This window comes from Arachis hypogaea, chromosome 19 (assembly GCF_003086295.3).
Source record: "Arachis hypogaea cultivar Tifrunner chromosome 19, arahy.Tifrunner.gnm2.J5K5, whole genome shotgun sequence".
NCBI lineage: Eukaryota > Viridiplantae > Streptophyta > Magnoliopsida > Fabales > Fabaceae > Arachis > Arachis hypogaea.
This window is the reverse complement of record NC_092054.1, coordinates 33,849,392-33,872,504: the sequence shown is the minus strand read 5'-3', so window position 1 is coordinate 33,872,504 and position 23,113 is coordinate 33,849,392. Positions and strand designations below refer to the sequence as shown.

At 35.6% G+C, this 23,113-nt stretch overlaps 2 protein-coding genes across 4 annotated transcripts; both read right to left on the bottom strand.

Annotated features, from left to right (window-relative positions):
• Positions 1-3,334: 3,334 nt before the first annotated feature.
• LOC140182236 (uncharacterized) lies at positions 3,335-6,880 on the bottom strand. Its single transcript, XM_072228377.1, has 2 exons — positions 6,823-6,880; positions 3,335-3,741 (listed from the first exon to the last, which is right to left on the bottom strand). The coding sequence occupies exons 1-2, from the start codon at positions 6,878-6,880 to the stop codon at positions 3,335-3,337; spliced, it is 465 nt and encodes a 154-aa protein (XP_072084478.1).
• Positions 6,881-18,424: 11,544 nt separating this feature from the next.
• LOC140181869 (uncharacterized) lies at positions 18,425-22,623 on the bottom strand. 3 transcript variants are annotated; one of them, XM_072227491.1, is made up of 7 exons: positions 22,518-22,623; positions 21,093-21,214; positions 20,959-21,000; positions 19,917-20,003; positions 19,660-19,820; positions 19,448-19,564; positions 18,425-18,822 (listed from the first exon to the last, which is right to left on the bottom strand). In XM_072227491.1, the coding sequence occupies exons 2-7, from the start codon at positions 21,117-21,119 to the stop codon at positions 18,717-18,719; spliced, it is 540 nt and encodes a 179-aa protein (XP_072083592.1). In that variant the 5' UTR covers positions 21,120-21,214; positions 22,518-22,623; the 3' UTR covers positions 18,425-18,716. The 3 variants fall into 3 exon arrangements, with proteins under 3 accessions (XP_072083592.1, XP_072083593.1, XP_072083591.1); XM_072227492.1 differs by having other exon boundaries at positions 22,463-22,617; XM_072227490.1 differs by lacking the exon at positions 22,518-22,623 and adding an exon at positions 21,503-22,112.
• Between the last annotated feature and the right edge of the window lie 490 nt (positions 22,624-23,113).

The window sequence follows — 23,113 nt, the reverse complement described above, 5'->3', positions numbered from 1 at the left end:
ATTAATTAACCAGTTTTACATTTTGTATTTTAATTGCGTTGATAATTGGGTTTGCAAAGTATAAAATTTGCTCACTAAAAAGCATTTCAATTACATCGTTTTTATATCAGTAAAATTATTAATCATCGATAAACAGAATTGAATAATAATACAACAATTAAATCTCAGATTAAGTAAGTTGTTTTAACTATTTTAACATGTACATAAGACAACAACTGTAGATTTTTAATGTGCACCTAACCCTATAAACTACATCTTCCTTTTAGAATGTCAACTATAGTATCCTGAAGGACAAAAGTGAACATGCATTAGCAAGATATTAAAATATGGAGTTAAAATTAAATAATTATTTTTGGCTCTTATCTTTTTTATTTTTTTTTCATTATGATAAAAACAAATACTCATTAAAATTGAATTATATGCTTTATCAGTTCAATTGATAAATAGTACCTCGATATAAACTAACATTTTATGTGAGATACATGTTTATCAATCAATTTTCTTCGTTTTGAAATTCATAATTTGATAAATACTCAAAATTTAAATAATTTTGTGTGCAGGTTTACGTGCCTTTTTTAATTTCATAAATTCATCTAGTAAAAATAAGATCTCTTCTCAGAATCAAATGGAGAATATTAATCCAAACATGTGTAGAGTGTTAGATGCTGAGTCTTGTACTGGTTCAAGAATACAAAAAAATAGAATCTAATTCACAACTTATAAATTTGCTATCTTAACTATTAAAATCATGACACATTTGCATACCAACATTGCAAGTGAAAAGTATCAAAAGTTTGCAAAGTACTATCAACCATAGATCATAGCTCATAGCCATACATGCATGGAATGCAACAATGATCACAATGTACAGATGCAACTAAATGTCTACAATTGACATTTTAATCAAAAGCAATGCATTAAATCTAAAAGAAATCCAAACCCCAAAAAAAGTCTCAGTAAACATACCTTCATGAGCCCAAAAGTCTTAACTTCTTCACCAAATTTTATGATTCTTTGTTCAACATGGACAATGGCAATTGTTCTTGCTCCTTGAAAAGATTAAATTATAACGAAGTTGAGGTAATATTCTAGAAAATATACGTTAAATCAATATGTGACTTTACAATATTCAAGAACATTCCAAAACAGATTTTCATGAGCACTAAACAAAGTTGATAAAAATATATAAAAAATTATGTCGCTGATTGAAAAGGGAGGGGCAAAAAGCAAGAGTGACTATTGATGTGAAATAATTTTATAATAAACAATGAGTCACTAATAATTCAAATTAATAATATGCTTAAGGAGAGAGTAAAGTCAGTTGAGACCACCGTAGTAGGGTGTCATGATTTGTAAATCTCACTGCAAGGACAGCTGCACAGTTTATTTTAACCACAATCCTTTCTCATTAAGCATGTCATATTTCCTTTCTTTCCCTACCATCATCTCCTATTTTAATAGAGGGCTTTCTTATTTCTGATGTCTACCTAATTGAGGTCACATATAATCTGCATAAAGGGATCTCTGTAAGCTCTATTTCATATGTATAATAACTTTTTATTCATATTATTAATATTTTCCCTTATAAAAAAATCCATTCTTCGTCATTACTGCAATTATTAGAAACTTAACCACTTCTTAAGAGTTTTAAGTGATTCTCCTGGAAAAAATCTCATAAAAATTTTAATTAACAGCAACAAATAATAAAGTAATTATTTTTTAATCAATTGTGAGGTCAAATAGATGAGTTGATTAACAAAAAAAGATGCAAAAATGCTACCTTATGCTATATCTAAAAGTATTATGCATAACAAAAGTTATTAAATACTCACATTCAGCATTGGCATTGGTTCTTAAAAAATAAATCAACCAAATCAGTATAAAAATATTTTAATTACACATAGTCTTAGGTAATATTTTTATCATAAATAAAAAAAAATCATTAGTAAAAGATGGTAATATATCATATTTTTTAAATAAGCAAATGTTAAAAGCATCATTGAAGATAAATTAGTATCTAATATTCGAAGACACGTTACCTTTTGACTATTAGTGGAGATTCAAATATTTCTAAGACTTCATGGTAAACGATATTTTTAGTTGCAGTAAAATTGTTAGAATTATCATGAGATATTACAATCTTGAGTCCGTCTTTGGTGGTGACCCGTGAAATTGCGACATAAAATTGTCCATGTGTAAAAACTGGTTGTTTCAGAAATAAGCCAACATGATTTAGAGACTGTCTTTGACTTTTATTTATAGTCATTACATATGACAAAATCAGAGGAAATTGTCTATATTGAAACTTGAAAAGTAACTTTGCATCTGATGGAGTTAATGTCATTCTAGGAATGAAGATCTTTTCACCTTGACTATTTCCCGATAAAATTTTGGCTTCAATAATCTTATTTCCAAGTCTCGTGACAATTAATCTAGTTTCATTACAAAGTCCAGCAGAATGATCAATATTTTGAATTAGCATAATTGGACAACCTTCTTTAAATGATAGCTCATGATTTGGAAACCCAAAGGATTTTATTGTTGCCAAAAATTCTGGTGTATGTACGCAAACAACTGTGTCATCAGTTCATTCTTTAAAGCAAGGTGAATCTGAACTCATATATGTTTTCAATTCATTTGTATTCAAAGATAGCATGTAATCATTAATCTCTTCAACACTGTTAATAGTTAGGGCTAAAATTGCTCTACTTTGCAGGTGATATGAATTTTGACAATCCTTTAGATAGTCACTATATGTAGCCTAAACAATTGCCACGACTGAATCGCCAAGAGTATTGACTAATAGTTCAGACGATATGAGAACTAAATTGCTCCCATCATCAGAATTTCCAAGCTTCCCATCTCCAAGATCAAGGATCAATTTTGCAAATCTTTTTGTTTTCTTAGTGCTTTGTCTTTTATTTGAAGACTTTAGTCGCAAGTTTTGAGTCAAATTTAATATCTGACAGTTACGCCACAGGTAAGAAGAATTTATAGATACATTGACAATATCCTGCCTAGATCCTTTTGTAATAACGGGAAGAGTTTGTTTAAAATCTCCACCAAAACAACTATTTTTTCTCCAAACGGCAAGATTAAACTTGATTCATTTGTATGCTGAAGGCCTGAAGTAAGCCTCTCATTGTTCGGTCAAGTGCTTCAAAATAAAACTTATTCATCATTGGTGTTTCATCCCAAATAATAAGTTTTATTCTTGAAATTAATTCTGCTAACAAACTGCCTTGTTTAATGTTGCAAGTAGAAAATTTGTCAGGAATAAGAGGAATTGCAAATCTTGAATGAGTAGTTCTCCCTCCTGGTAACAAAAGAGATGCTATTTCACTGAAGCTACAGTTAAAACTATTTCTCCTTTAGATCTAAGAGCAGCTAAGAGTGTTCTCCAAAGAAATATTTTTCCAGTACCTCCGTATCCATATAGAAAGAAAATATGACCGTTATCTGAATTTGTAGCTTTAATAACTTGGTCGTACATATTCCGTTGTTCTATTGTCATTTGAGATAAGTATTGTTTGTGCTGTTCAGCTAACAAAACATGGTTATAGTTAAGTTCATCTAATATTAATTTGTTGTATAGAACATCTTGTCTTCTGAGATTAATGTTATCTATATTTGGATATGGCATTGTTGAGAATTCTCGAAGTGACTTTCCATTGCTATTAAGTATGTCCTCAATTTCAATGAGAGTTAGTTGCAATAACTCCTCATCTGACATGACCAGATCTAAAAAATGAATAAAAAAGACATATTAGTAGAAATTAAACTAATCTATTTAATATCTACTTTTTAAATATAAATTAGTTACTGTATCTATAAATATAGTTTTTTTAATAGTGTAACACCCTAACTATCAAAAGTCACGCTTCCGGCTGCGCCACTCTAATAGCTCAGTTATTACGACAAATCTTATACTATTTAATACTAAAATATGAGTCTGTTTACCGAACCATTCGAAAACATACACTCATACATATTAATATAAGTTACAGTACTCATCGAAAATACATACATATATATATATATATATATATATCAACATCCTATCCCTCTTACAAAAACTAGCAAAGCTAAAGGCGAGGGAAACATAAATACTAAAACAATAAAAGAACATCGTCTAACAGAAAAGAAATAAGCTCTCCCGAACTTCGTCATCTGTAACCTGAAAAAGAAAGGACCTGTAGGGGAGTGAGAACATCATCCTCAAAAGGGTTCTCACTATAAGGTTGCAGAATTACTATAACAAGATACGCGAGATAACATCGTTAGAGTGATTAATAACTACCTTATGCATCTTTTCAAAAGTAAAGGGTTACTATACAAATATCTGAAATCTTTTCTGAAAGAGGAAACTGCTCATTACTTTAAAAATTTAAAAGCCTTTAGAAAAGGGTTTATCTATGCTGAACCAGATTAGTTTTTCATATTTTTCTAAACCAGGAACACAAAATCGAAATCAACCATTGACCTATCTCATATCAACCACGGCCCTAGGCCCAAACAATCCAACAGCAGCCAATCCACCACACTCCAGCAGAGTTTCAGTCACAAACACAAGTAGGAAAGTTCAAGCACAAACAGACAGTTACCGCAAGTAGAACAATTAGCAGATAATCACAAGTAATCACAAAGACAAACCAAGTACAATATGCACACTCAAACAATGTCACATAGATGCATATGATGAATGCCTGTCCTAGTGGCTGATGATATCATCTGTCGGTTATAAAGCCAACCCGACAAGTCCTGGTAGCTATCCATTGGACTGTCCCTCTGTCGTGTATCCCCAACTCGAGTTATTCACAAGAGATAATTATAATTCACATCCAACACCCTCACTGGTGTATGTTCACGGGGGCGAGTTCATCCGAAACTTTCACAGTGTCCGGCCACACTTACGACATAGGGTCAACAGAGTATCAAGTCTCAACCTAGAGCACGTGGTGGCTAGCCACTACTTCTACCCAGGGAAACTCGTATCTCAAATAGTTGGAAGTGCAAAATCACAATATCAATATCTCAGCATATATGCATTTATTCTCAGCCATAAATCAATATTCATTTCAGCCATCCTGCTTAAATTCATGACTCATAGTCAGCCATCTGGCTCACAACATATTCCGCAATCAGCTAAAATTCATTATCATACACAGCCATTCCGGCTCATAACAAAATAGCACTTCCACCATCCAATATCATCAAATTCATAAAATCAGCATTCAAGCTATAAATCACTTTTTCTCAATTCACTTCACTTCGAAATCAAATTTCAACTCTTTTCAGCCTTGGCTTTAAAGTTCCCATACCTCAAATCATCTTAGGCTCATAAGCCCCTTTTACTCAAAGTAAGTTTCCCTTTTAAAAACAAAGCCACTCTCGGCATCCTCTTTCCAAAACTTTCAAAACCATGGCAAATTAAAGATCTCTTTTGAAATGTTCAAAATCATCCATCCAACAACGGGATTTTATAACAAAAGTTCCTCGGCAGTGTCTCAAATCTTTAGGGGAGAATAACCTAACTCATTTCCTCAAATTCACTTAAAATCATTAAAACCTTGGCTTCCTGATATGAGTAAATAGGATCTAAGCAAACCGAGTCATGTAATCAATTACTCCTTTCAAAGCCGTTTCCTTTACTTAAACAAAACCAGCTTCAACCCCATGATAAATTCTAAAGCATTTCAAACTGCTAAAAAATTATTTTAGTCTTGCAAAAATTCAGAATTCAAAGAGTACTTAAAACTTTTTCCAAAATATTTTAGAATGAAACTTGTCAATAGGCGTTCAGGTTCTTTCAAAGTCACTGAAACTCCTCTAATTGAAATCCTCAAGTCAAATTCAAAGACATAACCCTTTTCACATTAAAACAGCCTTAAAACATAATATTCATCTAAATAACTTGCTCCCAAAAGAGATACAATACTTTTCTTAAGAAACAAGACTAAATCAAAATTTCCTTTTTAGTAATTCATTTCAAAAGCATAAGTCATCCCTTTCTTAATAATTCAAATAAAATAGTAGAAGTCTTTAACTCGTAATTTTCCAGATAACATTTCAATAAAGTCCCGGATTCTACTGGAATTTCGGCAGCACTTCCCCTAAAACTTGGACTCTGCCACCCTTTCCATGTCCCATCCAAACCAATCCACAATCCCTTTCAATGGTCCAAAACCCAAAATCAGTTCAAAAGCCAACTGAATCCAACATTCACCTCATTTTCATATCTCAAGGAAATCGGCTCAAGATCAAATCATTATCAACTTATTAAACTCATTTCTAAAACTTTTAAAGAAACAGTTCAGCAACAACCCATTTATCAAAACCAAATAATAATCAGAAGTCGTCTCAAGGTCAATCTTTATTAACGGATTAAACTTATTTCCAAAACTTTAAAGATACAATTCAACAACAATCAATTTATCAAATCCAAACAATAACCCAATCAAACATATAATCACATTCATCCAAAATAGCCAAATAATACATAAGACTTGTACAATAACTAAAAAGTGTATTTCTCACATCGCCATCCATTTATAACAATCCCAAATTATAAAATTGAGATTTTAGAAAAGCCCCTACCTCGATACGTCGAAACCACAACCCAAACTCGCTAACTGAATCCTTTCGTCTCGACCCGAATCGACTGCAACCAAAACCTTAGCTCCACTTGCTTCTTCAACAACCACAACGACTCTAATCACAACATATAATAATCAAGACTCGACCCCACGTTACCAAAACTCAGGTTCATTAACCAACACAACAAAATACTAACGCGAGGTTATTCGAAACATAATTACTTACTGAAATCACAAGACGACGCAGCTGCGATTCTGAATCGACCTGGCAATAGCTCCGACATTAACCTTAAGTGACAGTCGCGAGCAAAAGAATCGAAACGAAACTTAAAGCTCTTACCGGAGACTGTAACAACCACGCGACGTTAAAAACCTTTCCGGAATTCCAAAAGAACCGAAACCAAACTTAAAGCTCTTACCGGCGGTGGAACTCCGTGGCAGCAGAGGCACTCCGGGCAGCAGAGGCTCTGCCCGAAGCTTCGGTAGTGGTCCCGGAAGTCACAGAACCACTCCCGGTGATCAGAATCACAGAGACGCAACTCCCTTCTCTGGCAGCGGCACCTGCGGTGGCCTGAACCCTTTTCTGACTGCGGTTCAGCTTACCATCATCAGCAACGGCGAGCTCAGATGGTGGCAGTGGCGACGGCCATTCCGACGGAAGCGACACGACGGCAGCTACCAGACATGCGCGCCTTCTCCCCTCCGACCATGGCTCGCATCTTCTCCCTCTCCTGTTCGTGATTCGAACGGCGGCAGCAAGGAGGGAGACGGCGAAATCCAACGAAGCTGGCGGCGAGGATGCGACGGTCCCGAACAGAGCGGCGGCAGCGAGCTAGGCGTGTAACAGCCCACACTCACTCATCAAAATATGTCATGCTAGGAAGAGGTATCCACACTCTTATAAGGCATGCTTCGTTCCCCTCCCCAACCGATATGGGACCTTACAAATAGCATGCAAACTAAGATAGTGTATATGTCTATATTGACTTTAATATTGAAATATACCTGGTAAGTTAAACATATTTATATGATTATGCAAAATTCCATCTGATAATAGTGTCCAGCATTTCTCCCAAATGACTTATGGTTGTATCATTGAGTTTGACCATAATAGGGTTACAAAGAGTTTCCGTAAATATTGACCTAAACCCCAATAACTTGCTTCTTTAATTGCATCAACATATTCTTGATCATCGTCTAATAAACCCCGTGCGTAACATGCATCTCTATATGAAGAGTAAATAATATTGTTGTAGGTTCTTAGATCCTTGAAACTTCTTGGGCCCCTTACAATCATTAGCATTCTCAAGTAGTATAATTCACCAGATGATGGTGGTTGATGAGAGAACTTTTGTGTGGTCTAGAAATTTGCGGATAAATCCTCGTTGCAAGTATAGTTTCTAAACCTTCAAAAGTCCTTTTATACAAACGTTTTGGTTGTCACAAGTAACAAACCCCTTTGAAATTGATAACTGAGTATTCAAACCTCGGGTCGTCTTCTCAAGGAATTGCAGGGAGGTATGTTCTTATTATTGGTTATGAGTTTGTAAATTGGGGTTTTGGAAGTAAGGTGGGAATATGTTATATGACAAGTAAAATAAAATAATAATAATAAAATCTCTTGACAAGGTATAAGAATTGGAATTCCTATCTTAGTTATCCTTATCAGGTGTGAAGAGAATTGGGTTTTAATCCCACTTGGTCATCCTTTATTAAACAAAGGAAGGTTAAGTGGACTGATCAGCTTGATTCTCAAGTCCTAGTCAACTCCTGTGGAGAGACTAGTGTTAGAGCAATCCTAGCTCAAGCAGAATCTGCCAATTTCAATCACTTGCTAAGTTTGATAACTCAAGTACTACCAATCACTTGACCAAAGCCAAAAGGGAGAAAAATATCTAAATTAAATTAAAAGCATCAATATAAATAAAGCAAAGCAATCTTAAATCTGAAAATACCTCGAATTACATTAACAAAAGAAATTAAATATGGCATAGATGTTCATAAATTAAATTGAGAAAATAAATAAAAAGAACATTGAACCTGGGATCGAGAGTCACTCCTAAAACTAAGAGAAATCCTAATCATAATCCTAAGAGAGAGGAGAGAACCTCTCTCTCTAAAAACTACATCTAAATCCTAAAATTGTGAATATTGAAAGCTTGTTCATGTATGGATGCATTCCTCTACTTTATAGCCTTCAATCTGTGTTTTCTGGGCCGAGAACTGGGTTGGAGACAGCCCAGAATTCGCTGGTTGCGAATTCAAACTCGCTGAATTTTCGTCACTGCAACGCGGCCGCATGGATCACGCGGTCGTGTCACCTAGTGTCAGGGCAACTATGGCATATTATATATCAAATCGAAGCCCCGAACGTTAGCTTTCCAACGCAACTAGAACCGCATCGTTTAGACCTCTATAGCTAAAGTTATAGCCGTTTGAGTGCGAAGAGGTCAGGCTGGACAACTTAGCAATTTGTCCAACTTCTTGTATTCTTTCCACTTTTGCATGCTTCCTTTCCATCCTCTGAGCCATTCTTGCCCTGTAATCTCTGAAATCACTTAACACACATATCAAGGCATCTAATAGTAATAAGAGAGGATTAATATTAGCAATTATAAGATCAAAGAAGCATGTTTCCAATCATAGCACAAATCCTGGGAAGGAATTGTAAAACATGCAAATAGTATGAATAAGTGGGTAAAGAGTTGATAAAATTCACTCAATTAAGCACAAGATAAACCATAAAATAGTGGTTTATCAACCTCCCCACACTTAAACAATAGCATGTCCTCATGCTAAGTTCAAGAGAAACTATAAAGATGAAGAGGAATGTAAGAAAGTATGAAATGCAACCTATCTATATGAATGCAACTACATGCAAAATGATTCTACCTACTTAGTTAAAAGTAAACAAATCCTTCAAGAAGAAATATGAATTGGATTTCACTAATTCAAATCATGAAAATAAAGTACAAATAGACTTGCAAGAAGAAAATAGCTCATGAAAGCAGGGAACAAGGAATTGGGCATCGAACCCTCACTGGTAGTGTATACACTCTAATCACTCCAGTGTTTTAGGTCCGATTCTCTCAATTCTCCACTAACCTTGCTTTCTAAGGCTTGCTCTTCATCTAACAATCAACATAAATTTAATGCATAAATACACAAATCAAGAGGTCTTTTAAGGGTTGTAATGGGGTTAGGGTCAAGGTAGGATTGTCTTTGGCCAAGTGGACTAAAATCTGAATCCTTAATTAACTTAACTTTCCACCTAACTTTAGACAATCCATGTAATCACAATACAAAAATTAACTATCCATCAACCATATTTTCCACATTATTCATGATTCTAATTCTAAGTACCGTACATATGCATTGCTTTCACCACTTACTTTGGGGCATTTTGTCCCCTTTTATTTATTTGCTCTTTTTCTTTTCTTTTTCTCTCTCTTTATATATATATATATATATATTTTCCTTTTCTTTTGTTTTTCTCAATGTATATGATTAATTTTTTGAATGCATGAACATGTCCTAAATATTTCTTTCACATTTTTAGAAAATTCTAACATACTCAATTCTCAAACCAAATATTTCCAAACCCAATTTCCCACACTTAAATCATAAGCACTCTCACTAGTCTAAGCTAACTAAGGATTCAAATTAAGGATATTATTGTTTTTCGCTTAGAGTTAATGATGTGCTAAAGTAAAGAACAAAGGGATAAAATAGGCTCAAATTGGTTTACAAAGGATAATGAAAGGTAAGGCCATATGGGTATGTAAGCTCAGTGAAACAAAGGCCTCAATCATGTAAGTGCATGCATACATCAAACCATGGAAATATAGAATTAAGCAAGACAAAGATCACAATTTTAGAGAAAAAATACACACTAAAAATAAAATATTGGTTGATAAAATGCAACCAATTCAAATAGGCTCAAAATCTCACAGGTTTTGTGTGTTCAAGCTCTAAACCATGTTCCAGTATAATATTTCTTCAAACAAGTGTAACATTTTATTTAAATTAGTGAAATGCTCTAAAATGTTTCTTGAAAAAAAAAATATTACTTCAACCAAGTGGTAAAATATGCAAAAAAATCAAATAAATATGCAATTAAATATGCAAATGCAGCAATTAACAAAGAAAATATTGGTGTTGAATTAGGAAATAACTAACCCATGGAGATCGGTATCGACCTCCCCACACTTAAATATTGCACCGTCCTCGGTGCATGCTAAGATATACAAGTGGATGGGTTGCTTCAACTGGGGCTCTCTTTGTTCCTTTCCTTGCCGGTGATTTGGGAGTGGCTTTCTCTTTACCCTTCTTGGTGGCCATCCTCAAAAGGGAAAAAGAAAGTGACTGTTAAAGCTAAGGGTTACAGCAAGGAAGAGAGCGTGAAAGGTGGTAATCAATGCACAATAAAGAAGAATGACGTTAACACACGCTCATGAGTACATGTGAAAAGTCATCAATGGAAAATAGCTAGTGCATATGATAACAAGTGAATGCAAGGTATTTATTGGCTTGCTGGCAAAGGCATGAGTAGCATAGATCAAGCATTCAATGTCCAAGTTAGATTACCAAGTCTTTCAAACTAACAACATGTTCCAAATAAATTTCTAACACCAATGAAAATAATGCAATGAATGAAAGTATGCAAATAAATTAAAATAAAAAAAAAAAGAAAAAATAAGAAGAATGAGAAAAGAAAGAAGGGAAGAAGAAGTAAATAAGAAAGGAGGGAGGAAAAATTAGGATTGGGGAAAAAAAGATAAGATTTTTGGCTGATATGGATAAGCTGTGCGGCGCAAGCGACGCGGACGCGTGGGGCACGCGGTCACGTGACTTGCGCTTTAAGTTAATCGACATGGTCGCGTCGGTCACGCGGTCGCGTCGGTCACGCGGTCGCGTGACACGTTTTATGCTACTGGCGCAAGGGCAGCCTCACACTCGCACAACTTTCTGTTCAAAATATTATTTTGCCAAATATTAGGTGACGCGATCGCGTGGGTGACGCGATCGCGTGGGTGACGCGATCGCGTGGGTGACGCGATCGTGTGGATGGCCATTTTTGGAAAACGACGCAGCCGCATGGGGCACGCGTTCGCATTGGAAGGCTTGGGCTTCCAGCACGAGTCCAGCCCAATTCCAGCTCAACTTTCGGCCATACACCTTTGTTACGTCGATTTTCATGGCACGCGGCCGCGTGGGGCACGCGGTCGCGTAGGAGGCCAAAGTTCCCACATGACGCGGTCGCGTGAGCGACGCAGTCGCGTGGGGTCAAATTATGCTAAAGGCGCGCCTCCAGCCATGCTTTCGCGTGACTCTCTGTTCAATTCTTTTCTCCCCAACGCACTAGTGACGCAGACGCGTCAGCGACGCTGCCGCGTCGCGTGCGTGTTTTTTCTCTCTTTTTTTTTATGTAAGATGCAGAATGCGATGCTTAATGTGAATGCTATGCATGATTCCAGGTTCAATAAAATAAAATAAAATTCAAAAACAAACAAAACCAGATAAAATAAAATTAAAAAAAAGAACGATCATACCATGGTGGGTTGTCTCCCACCTAGCACTTTTAGTTAAAGTCCTTAAGTTGGACATTTGGTGAGCTCCCTATTATGGTGGTTTATGCTTGTACTGATCCAGGAATTCCCACCAATGTTTGTACTTCCAATATCCTCCGGGGTCCCAAACTAGGCACAGAAAGCCTTCAAGTAAGTTAAAACAAGTGACAAGACCCCAAGAGTGTTGATTTTTGGGATGAATTCTGGGGTCCCAAATCTTGCTTTTGCACCCGTCTTCTTGTTGATTATCATGATTCCATCCGGGTAGCAAGCAATCTGAATTCTCACTAAAGCGGCCAAACAACTTCCTAGACCCATTCAGTTGAGCTTTACACCAACCTTTGCATTTAAACTTTAAGCTTCCAACTATAATGAACCTTGCAGGACAATTCTTACCACTGACCATCTTCCTCTTACTCTTAATGCCACAAAGAGCTCTAAGTTGACCATCCGTCTCCAGTAGCCCATATTCAAGTGGAATTAGAAAGCTAAGGGATATGAATTTTACCCACTTGAATGTTGTGAAGGATGATGGCAACTTAGGAGAAGGTATTTTTAATGAAATTGCAAGCTCCTCTCCCTTGTGGTCTTCTCTGATAATTACCACGTCTTTGCACACTTCTTTAATACCAACCTCTTCCTCTTGGTAGCTTTCTTCCGATTTAATCTCCTCTTCATTGCTTTCCAAGGGCATGGGAGGTTGTGCTTCTTCTTCTTGAATCTCCATCTCTTGATCAACTTCTTTCAAGTCTTCAACTGTGATATGCCTTGGAGGTTGTACACTGATGAGCGGATAATTTATACGCTTTTTGGCATTATTTTTAGTATGTTTTTAGTAGGATCTAGTTACTTTTAGGGATGTTTTCATTAGTTTTTATGTTAAATTCACATTTCTGGACTTTACTATGAGTTTGTGTGTTTTTCTGTGATTTCAGGTATTTTCTGGCTGAAATTGAGGGACTTGAGCAAAAATCAGATTCAGAGGTTGAAGAAGGACTGCTGATGCTGTTGGATTCTGACCTCCCTGCACTCAAAGTGGATTTTCTGGAGCTACAGAACTTGAAATGGCGCGCTTCCAATTGCTTTGGAAAGTAGACATCCAGGGCTTTCCAGCAATATATAATAGTCCATACTTTGGCCAAGAATTGACGACGTAAACTGGCGTTCAACGCCAGCCTTCTGCCCAAATCTGGCGTCCAGCGCCAGAAAAGGATCCAAAACCAGAGTTGAACGCCCAAACTGGCACAGAAACTGGCGTTCAACTCCACAAATGGCCTCTGCACGTGCAACACTTAAAGCCCATCCCAAATACACACCAAGTGGGCCCTGGAAGTGGATTTATGCATCAATTACTTACTCATGTAAACCCTAGTGACTAGTTTATTATAAATAGGACCTCTTACTATTGTATTAGGCGTCTTTTTGACCATCTTTGGATTACCTTATGATCCTTTGATCACGTTTTAGGGGGCTGGCCATCTCGGCCATGGCTGGACCTTCACTTATGTATTTTCAACGGTAGAGTTTCTACACTCCATAGATTAAGGTGTGGAGCTCTGCTGTTCCTCAAAGATTAATGCAAAGTACTACTATTTTCTATTCAATTCTTCTTATTTCGCTTCTAAGATATCCATTCGCACCTAAGAACATGATGAAGGTGATGATTATGTGTGACACTCATCATCCTTCTCCCTTATGAACGCGTGCCTGACAAACACTTCCGTTCTACATGAAATAAGCTAGAATGAATATCTCTTAGATCTCCTAACCGGAATCTTCGTGGCGTAAGCTAGAATGATGGCGGCATTCAAGAGAATCCGGAAAGTCTAAACCTTGTCTGTGGTATTCCGAGTAGGATTCAATGACTGAATGACTGTGACGAGCTTCAAACTCGCGAGTGCTGGGCGTTAGTGACAGACGCAAAAGGAGGGTGAATCCTATTCCAGCATGATCGAGAACCGACAGATGATTGGCCGTGCTGTGACAGAGCATGTGAGCATATCTTTCACTGAGAGGAGGGGATGTAGCCACTGACAACGGTGATGCCCTTGCATAAAGCCAGCCATGGAAAGGAGTAAGACTGATTGGATGAAGATAGCAGGAAAGCAAAGGTTCAGAGGAATGAAAAGCATCTCCATTCGCTTATCTGAAATTCCTACCAATGAATTACATAAGTATCTCTATCCCTATTTTACTATATAATATTCAAAAACACCATTATCACTTTATATCTGCCTGACTGAGATTTACAAGGTGACCATAGCTTGCTTCATACCAACAATCTCCGTGGGATTCGACCCTTACTCACGTAAGGTATTACTTGGACGACCCAGTGCACTTGCTGGTTAGTTGTATCGAAGTTGTGACAATTATGAATTAAGATCAAGAGCACCAAGCTTTGGAGCCATTACCAGGATTTGTTCGAGCCTGGAGATCACAATTTCGTGCACCATACACCCTCCTCAGCATCAATATCAAACGTCTTGGAAGGGGGTTCTATGACTGGACTTTCCCATGGAGGTTCTGCATCTCCTAAGTCTTCAACCACTTCTTCTTCTTCAATAATTCCGGCTTCCTCCACTTGTTCCAGTACAAATTCATGCTCTTTACTATCCACTGGAGTTTCTAATGTCTCCTTCATGCTATGTTCTTCATTAGATTGCCCACATGAAGCCATGAGGGTTCCTTGAGTGTCCGAACGTCGGGAAGCTAATTGATTTATCGCTTGTTCCAATTGACGAATGGTTGCCTGAAATCGATCCACTGTTTCCTTGAAATGATCCTTTGTCTCTTGATGCACTCAAATTTCATAAATAGGATCATAGTGCTCTTGGATTGATGGATATAGAGATGGTGAATATTGAAGTGGTGGTTCTTGTGAGTAATTGGGTTGGAATTGGGGTGGTTCTATATGTGGTTCATATGGCCCATAAGGTGGTTGGTATGGTGGTTGAGGGTTAGGGTCATATGGGGTGAATGGCGGAAAGGGACTTGTGAGTATGGTGGTCCAAAGTCATGTTGAAGAGAGGATTCATAGGCATATGGTGGTGGTTGTTGATAGTCTATTGGAGGTGGTTGTTGCCATGAGGGTTGATCAAATCCTTGTGGTTCCTCCCATCTTTGATTCTTCCAACCTTGATGCCTGTTCTCATTATAGTTTCCATTCCTAACAACAACATTGGAATCAAACTTGAAGCGAGAGGGATGAGAACTCATAGTTAGTTAATAAAAATTTAAAAACAAAAATAAAAGCAAATTTTAAATTCAAATTTTTGAATTTGAAAATTAAAATTTGAATTTTGAATTTTTAAAATTGAAATTTGAAGATTAAAATTTGAAATTTTTTTTAAATTTGAATTTTAAATTTTGAAAATTGAAATTTTTTTTAAATTGAAAATTGAAAATTGATTTTTTTTTTATATTTACAATAACCAATAATAAGGCACACGTTTGCAATTCCCCGGCAACGGCGCCATTTTGATGAGAGAACTTTTGCGTGGTCTAGAAATTTGCGGATAAATCCTCGTTGCAAGTATAGTTTCTAAACCTTCAAAAGTCCTTTCATACAAACGTTTTGGTTGTCACAAGTAACAAACCCCTTTGAAATTGATAACCGAGTATCAAACCTCGGGTCGTCTTCTCAAGGAATTGCAGGGAGTATGTTCTTATTATTGGTTATGAGTTTGTAAATTGGGGTTTTGGAAGTAAGGTGGGAATATATTATATGACAAGTAAAATAAAATAATAATAATAATAAAATCTCTTGGCAAGGTATAAGAATTGAAATTCCTATCCTAGTTATCCTTATCAGGTGTGAAGAGAATTGGGTTTTAATCCCACTTGGTCATCCTTTATTAAACAAAGGAAGGTTAAGTGGACTGATCAGCTTGATTCTCAAGTCCTAGTCAACTCCTGTGGAGAGACTAGTGTTAGAGCAATCCTAGCTCAAGCAGAATCTGCCAATTTCAATCACTTGCTAAGTTTGATAACTCAAGTACTACCAATCACTTGACTAAAGCCAAAAGGGAGAAAAATATCTAAATTAAATTAAAAGCATCAATATAAATAAAGCAAAGCAATCTTAAATCTGAAAATACCTCGAATTGCATTAACAAAAAAATTAAATCTGGCATAGATGTTCATAAATTAAATTGAGAAAATAAATAAAAAGAACATTGAACCTGGGATCGAGAGTCACTCCTAAAACTAAGAGAAATCCTAATCCTAATCCTAAGAGAGAGGAGAGAACCTCTCTCTCTAAAAACTACATCTAAATCTTAAAATTGTGAATATTGAAAGCTTGTTCATGTATGGATGCATTCTCCTACTTTATAGCCTTCAATCTGTGTTTTCTGGGCCGAGAACTGGGTTGGAGACAGCCCAGAATTCGCTGGTTACGAATTCAAACTCGCTGAATTTTCGTCACTGCGATGCGGCCGCATGGATCACGCGGTCGCATCGCCTAGCTTCAGAGAAGCTATGGCATATTATATATCAAATCGAAGCTCTGGACGTTAGCTTTCCAACGCAACTAGAACCGCATCGTTTGGACCTCTGTAGCTAATGTTATTGCTGTTTGAGTGCGAAGAGGTCAGGCTGGACAGCTTAGCAATTTGTCCAACTTCTTGTATTCCTTCCACTTTTGCATGCTTCCTTTCCATCCTCTGAACCATTCTTGTCCTGTAATCTCTGAAATCACTTAACACACATATCAAGGTATCTAACGGTAATAAGAGAGGATTAATATTAGCAATTATAAGATCAAAGAAGCATGTTTCCAATCATAGCACAAATCTTGGGAAGGAATTGTAAAACATGCAAATAGTATGAATAAGTGGGTAAAGAGTTGATAAAATCCACTCAATTAAGCACAAGATAAACCATAAAATAGTGGTTTATCAATGGTACAAAGAATAATCTTCTGATGACAGTACCGGCTTTTCGTGCTTCCCATTCTCGAAGTTGGCTTTTCAAAACAAATTTTCTTGGAAAATCAGTATAAGTTAATTTGTCTGGCTTTATTTTATTTTCTATTAGCTCTAAACCATGCTATAAACATCGATTCTTTAACAGTTGCCTTTTGAAATGTCTCTGTTAGTGTGTCTCTATCTTCAAATATGACGATCTGTTCATCAAGCAAGTGAAAACTTAATCTTTCAACAGATGGCTTTCTATAGTGTATATCATATGCAAAGATTCTCCATGCAGATTCATAGGGTGAAATGTACTGACAATCATAAAATATTTTGATCTCATCAACAACACAGTTTGTATTCTCAACTTCTGAATTTGAATAAAAAGATACTATAACCCGAGCACTTCCCTTGTTGACATATTTTAAGAGATATTTGATTGATTTGGATTGATTGCACCACTCAACATTTATATGAGCACCATATTTTAACAACGAGAACTTATTGTGGGGAACAACGTATCGATTATCCAAGTGAATTCCAGATATCTCAATAGTGCGACCATCATTTTGCCGTTTGTAAACTGGATACCCATTATGATTAATGGTGGTATGTTTAACAAATTTTTTAGGGAAGTGACAAATGCATTGTCCATTTTCCATGCAAGGTGAGTTTTTTCGTGCAGTTCCGCATGGCCCATGCATAATTATATTCTTAATTACTTCATAGTATTCTACATCTGGCACTGGATCTGGAACACAAATAGAAATTGTATACTAAAATGGCATGACTTCAGTAAAAGAATACACAAAGAGTACACAAACCAACCCAAAGGGCAAAGAGATTCATAAAAGTACATACAAATTTAACCAAATAAGTTACCAAGATGATACAATAACATTAAAAGAATGAACAAAATAAATAATTAGTAACTTGATTTACCCAGCAAGTGGTTCTTGTGAACACCAACCATTGCCTCAATCTTCTTATATGAGATAAACTAAAAAGCATTAAACAGGAAACTGTCACTGAGAAACAAACTGACAGAGGTCTTGGTATAAAAGCTCAGTATATACTTGTGGCTAGTCGTTCACACAAATTTTCCTACCGCTTGAAAAATAAAATTCCTTATAATAATAAAGTTCATGCTCACGAATCAAGATCCTAAAAAATTCAGACTTCAAATTGTACAATGAAATGGCACGACTTTATCATTAACCTAGGTTCTTGTTATTTAAGAGTTGTTATCGTCCAATATCAGCTTAAATGAAACAAAGCAGCTTAAATAATCAAAATCTAAGAAATGATTATTTATATGTTTCCAAAGGTAAGTTACAAAAAAATGTAATCAACTTAATAAACTATCTATTTATAAATTTTATTTACAAAAGATGCATCAAACTATAATTGACATACATATATAGAGTTCTTACAATAAACTTTCAAATAGGTTCTCGTGCAGAAAACAACTAAAGATGACATTAAAGCAAAAAGTATATAAATAAAAGAGCATTTTCAACTAAGCTGGAAATGCCTTCCTCCGATTCCCCATTAATAGAAGTCTATGATTACTAACTACTCAAGCTTCCTTTTCCCAGCACGACCTTTCAATGGCTTGGTTGTAGAGCCCTGAACATCTAGACTATACACCCCACCAATAGTAGCACCTGCATTTGAATCAGCCACAACACCCTTGCTAGGAGTCTCAAGACCGCACTCAAAAATGCTCTCCGAACCTGAATCCTGCATGCGTAGCAACACATCTCAGAAAAGACAGATCTTAAGAGGGAGGGATTGATAAAATTTGCTCACAGCAAATGCTCTATGCATGTTTCATATGATATACAAACCTTAGATAAAGACAAAACTGCACAGAATGTACATCAGACTCAGCCTTATTAGTAAAGGATGCAGGCAATAGATTGGAAATACTTTGGTCAACTCCCTAAGAGGTAGTTATTTAGAAAAACAGTGTGATCACTACAACAACAAAGTAAATACTGAACAACATAACAATTAAAAGATAGAAAACACACCACCATATCTATAGAGCAAGACTGGGACTCATAAAGGGCTATGAGTGTGTCATCATCGCTGATCTTAACTACATTATACACTTGATCAATTGAGGTGAGATTTTTCTTCGTAATGGATAATTTAAACAGAAATTTTTTTGTCGACAATGCTATCCAAAACTTTGGGATAGCATGCCACATTTTCTCCTCTCTAGATATTAGGAAAAAAAGAATCAGTTTCGTTATTTATTGCTCTCTAATGAATTGAGTACATAAATTATTTTCCACACAAATATTGAAAACCTTACACTGAGGTACTAAATCATTTTCAACACAAATATTAAAAAACTTACACTGAGATTTTTTTTACTTCACTTGCAGACTTTCCAACAACCAGTTTGGCCTCTTGGTTCCAAATGATTAGGCCAATACAGCCAGTACCATCAGCGGCAATAACATGAAGATGGTACCTGTTGAAAACGCATTATGAAATACATTAGAAAAGTGAGCAATAACCCAAAACAACTTAAATATATTAAGCCCTTTTAAGTTGGAAGGTCTCTACCTCAGAGGAGTATTGATACCAACTTTACCACAATGCTTGCGCAGATAACAACCTTTATTCTCCTTCACTTTTCTGGGACAACTCTTGCACAAAGCATAATACCAATCACTGCCACCAATTTCAATAGAAACCACAGTGGCTAGTATCCAACATGAAGTTTCCTATACAAAAAAAAAAAAAAATACAATAACGCTAGTAGTAGACCCACATGAACAAAGCACGCCATGGTTGAAAAAACCAACAATAGAGGAGCTTACATTAGTTTTGTCCAAAACCTCCTCAATAGTAGTGATTGGTAAGGAACCGCCATGCAACTCATCACTAATTGAATTTATAGGCTGGCTCTGTATATATAATTAATACACTGAGCCTTTATATCACTTCTCTTTATTAAACTGAAGCACATGAGATAAAATAGGCAAAAAATCTTACGAGGACATTATAGTGAAATTAATGAAATAAGGGAGCCAGTTAAGTGAGGACTACAAACTTTCAACACACCTATTCTTGAATGCAAGAACATCGGGGATCTCAAGGTGAAAAAACAAGCGAGAGGCATAAAGGCTATTTTAAACATTAACCTCATTGAGATAGAAATTAGGCTTAAAGAGTTGTGCCACCAAGATAATAGGATGACCATCATCTTTATCAAATAAGCCAAGGGCTTCGTCCACCAAGTCACCAAAGAGGGTGCACTTCATGATGTTCCCTTAATTTTTTAAGTGGAACAAAATATAAGGACAAACAATGTAAACAAAGCCCACCCAAACGATAAATCAGTGGTAAATCACAAAATCGAAAAAAGAATTAAAATAAATAGGAAACAGACTTTAGATCTTCCAAGTGTAGTTTAATGCATTTACTCTCCTCTCCTCTCCTGATTTTGTAACCAATAGTGTAACGTCCTCTCTTCCTACGACATGACCCATACAGTCTACAAAAGAGTACACAAAGCAACCCAAAGAACAAAGAGATTCATAAAGATACATACAAATTTAACCAAATAAGTAGCCAACATTATAAATAACATTAAAAGAATGAACAAAATAAATAATCAGTAACTTGATTTACCCAACAAATAGTTCTTGTTCACACCAACCATTGCCTTAATCTTCTCATATGAGATAAATTGAAAAGGATTAAACAGAAAACGTCGCTGGGAAGCAAACTGACAAAGGTCTTAGTATAAAAGTTCAGTTTATACTTGTGGCTAGTTGTTCACACAGATTGTCCTACTACTTGAACAATAAAATTTTTCATTGCATAAAGTTCATGCTCATAAATCAAGGTCCTAAATACCGCCATATTTGACTTCGGGATGGAGCAGTGTATACGATCACCCTACACCAGAAAGAAGCAAATAGAATAAACCACAATGGATAAAAAAATCCAAAGTGAATCTAATTAGAAAAGTTTAGAGTTTAGTAATTGACCCTTTCATCTTGAAGTACCAACTCCATGCTATAAATCTCTCTTGGGTTCCACTTGCTAGGAAACTCGTACAGGCGCACAATTCTGACTTTCAGATTCCAAGCCAGCTTCGTTGGGTTGATATCTGCAACAACATCCATTTTTTGATTCAGAACACCAACAGGATTCATGAGAGCCATAGCAAAACACAGGAAGGCATAGCTCTATCAAGTATACAAAAGTCGTTTTTTTGAAAAAGCTATGGAATTTGAATCGGATACATATTCACAAATCCAATTTGAATAGAATATATAGACAATACGAAGAACACTGTTCGGAATCCAAACCCTAAACACCACTCTCTCAAAAAGAAAAAAAAAGAGCGCCCAATTTGAAAGTTAGAGCCAATTTAAAAGATTTAATCATGCTATACCTCGGATTTTCATCTCTGGATCTGTGGCTCACTGTCATCTGCTAATCAGAAGGTAGCATTTTTCTTATCATCCAATCAAAAAGTCACATTACGCTAATACACTTCGTCTTGAGATTGCTAAAGCCTAATACTGTAAAAAAAAATTACGTTACGCTAATGTACCTCGTCAACATCTCGTCTCCTCATTTTCTCCATTCTAACGCTTGGTGCAGTGTTGATCAAAGGGTAAAGAAAAATAACCTAAATCCTTTTATTCTCCAATTTTAGTTTTAAAATTTAAAAAATAGATGTAATAGTGAAGTTAAAAACAAATGTAATAGATGTAATAATAAAAGAGATACTATGATGGCAACTTGCAAGCCAATTAACCGCTTAGAACGTGGTTATTTCTACTAGTGTTCTAGACTTACGCATATCCTCCTGGCTCCTACTTCCTATTATGTGATATAAAATTTGTTTAAAGAATTGCATAAATATAATGTAATATAATATATATACGATTTAGGACTAGGAGTGGCAATGAATAGGGTAGGGTAGGGTTTGGATCCAACCTTAATTCTACTCGTTGGTTGAAATTTTTATATAAACTCAACCCTACCCTATCTGCGAATTGAGAATATCTTAATCCTAACTCTATCCGCTCTTAACCCGCGGATATCCGACCCTACCCGCGGGTTACAAAAAATATACAACATTATTATATAACTTGATGATAATTTAAAATAGAACTGATTTTTATGTAAAAAAAAAATATTAAATTATCAACTAATGATTTTCTTTTAGTGACTAAGAATCTTTTGCATTTAGTGAGAAATCTTTGATTCAACATCCACTTAAAACATATTTTTATATAAGTATATAATATAAATATATATAGAGTGCGGGTTGGTCGGATAGGGTTAAAACTCAACCCACACCCTATCCGATCCGCACAAAAATTCTACCCGCACTCTATCCTACCTGCTGCAGATCAGATTAACAATCCTACTCGAACGGATGGAATCAGATTGAATACCTGCGAGTGGAGTACATATTACCACCCCTATTTAGGACAATACATTTTTTAGCTTTGGCTTATACTCACGGCTCTAGAATAATTTATACGTCACGAAGAAATGGGCATTTGACAACTCTGCGGAATTGATGAAACTATGAAAGAATAATAATATTCTATAAGAGATAAGATTGTGCAGCTTTCAAATTCTTAAACCAAATGGGCATCCACATAGTGTGTGCATTTATCTTTCAATCCTTATCTTATGCAAAATGATAGGATACAATTAATTCTTCCTATTAATGTGTTCCATTTCAGAAAAGCATAGGAATTCGCAGTGCATGCCAGCTCCTAAAGTGAGCAACTACAGGAATTCTCAATTTTTTTATTTCAATTGAAAAGATAAAGTATAATTATTAATTTTTTAATCTTTTTTTTTATTTTTTTAATCTTATTTATAAAATTAACAATAAAAAATTATATTTTATTTTTTAAATAAAAAAATTGAAAAAATTTATTTCTGCAATGATAAATTCAAAAATTTTAAATCGTGAAATAAATATATAACATATAAAAATAATAAAAAAATTGAATAAATATATCAAAATATATAAAAT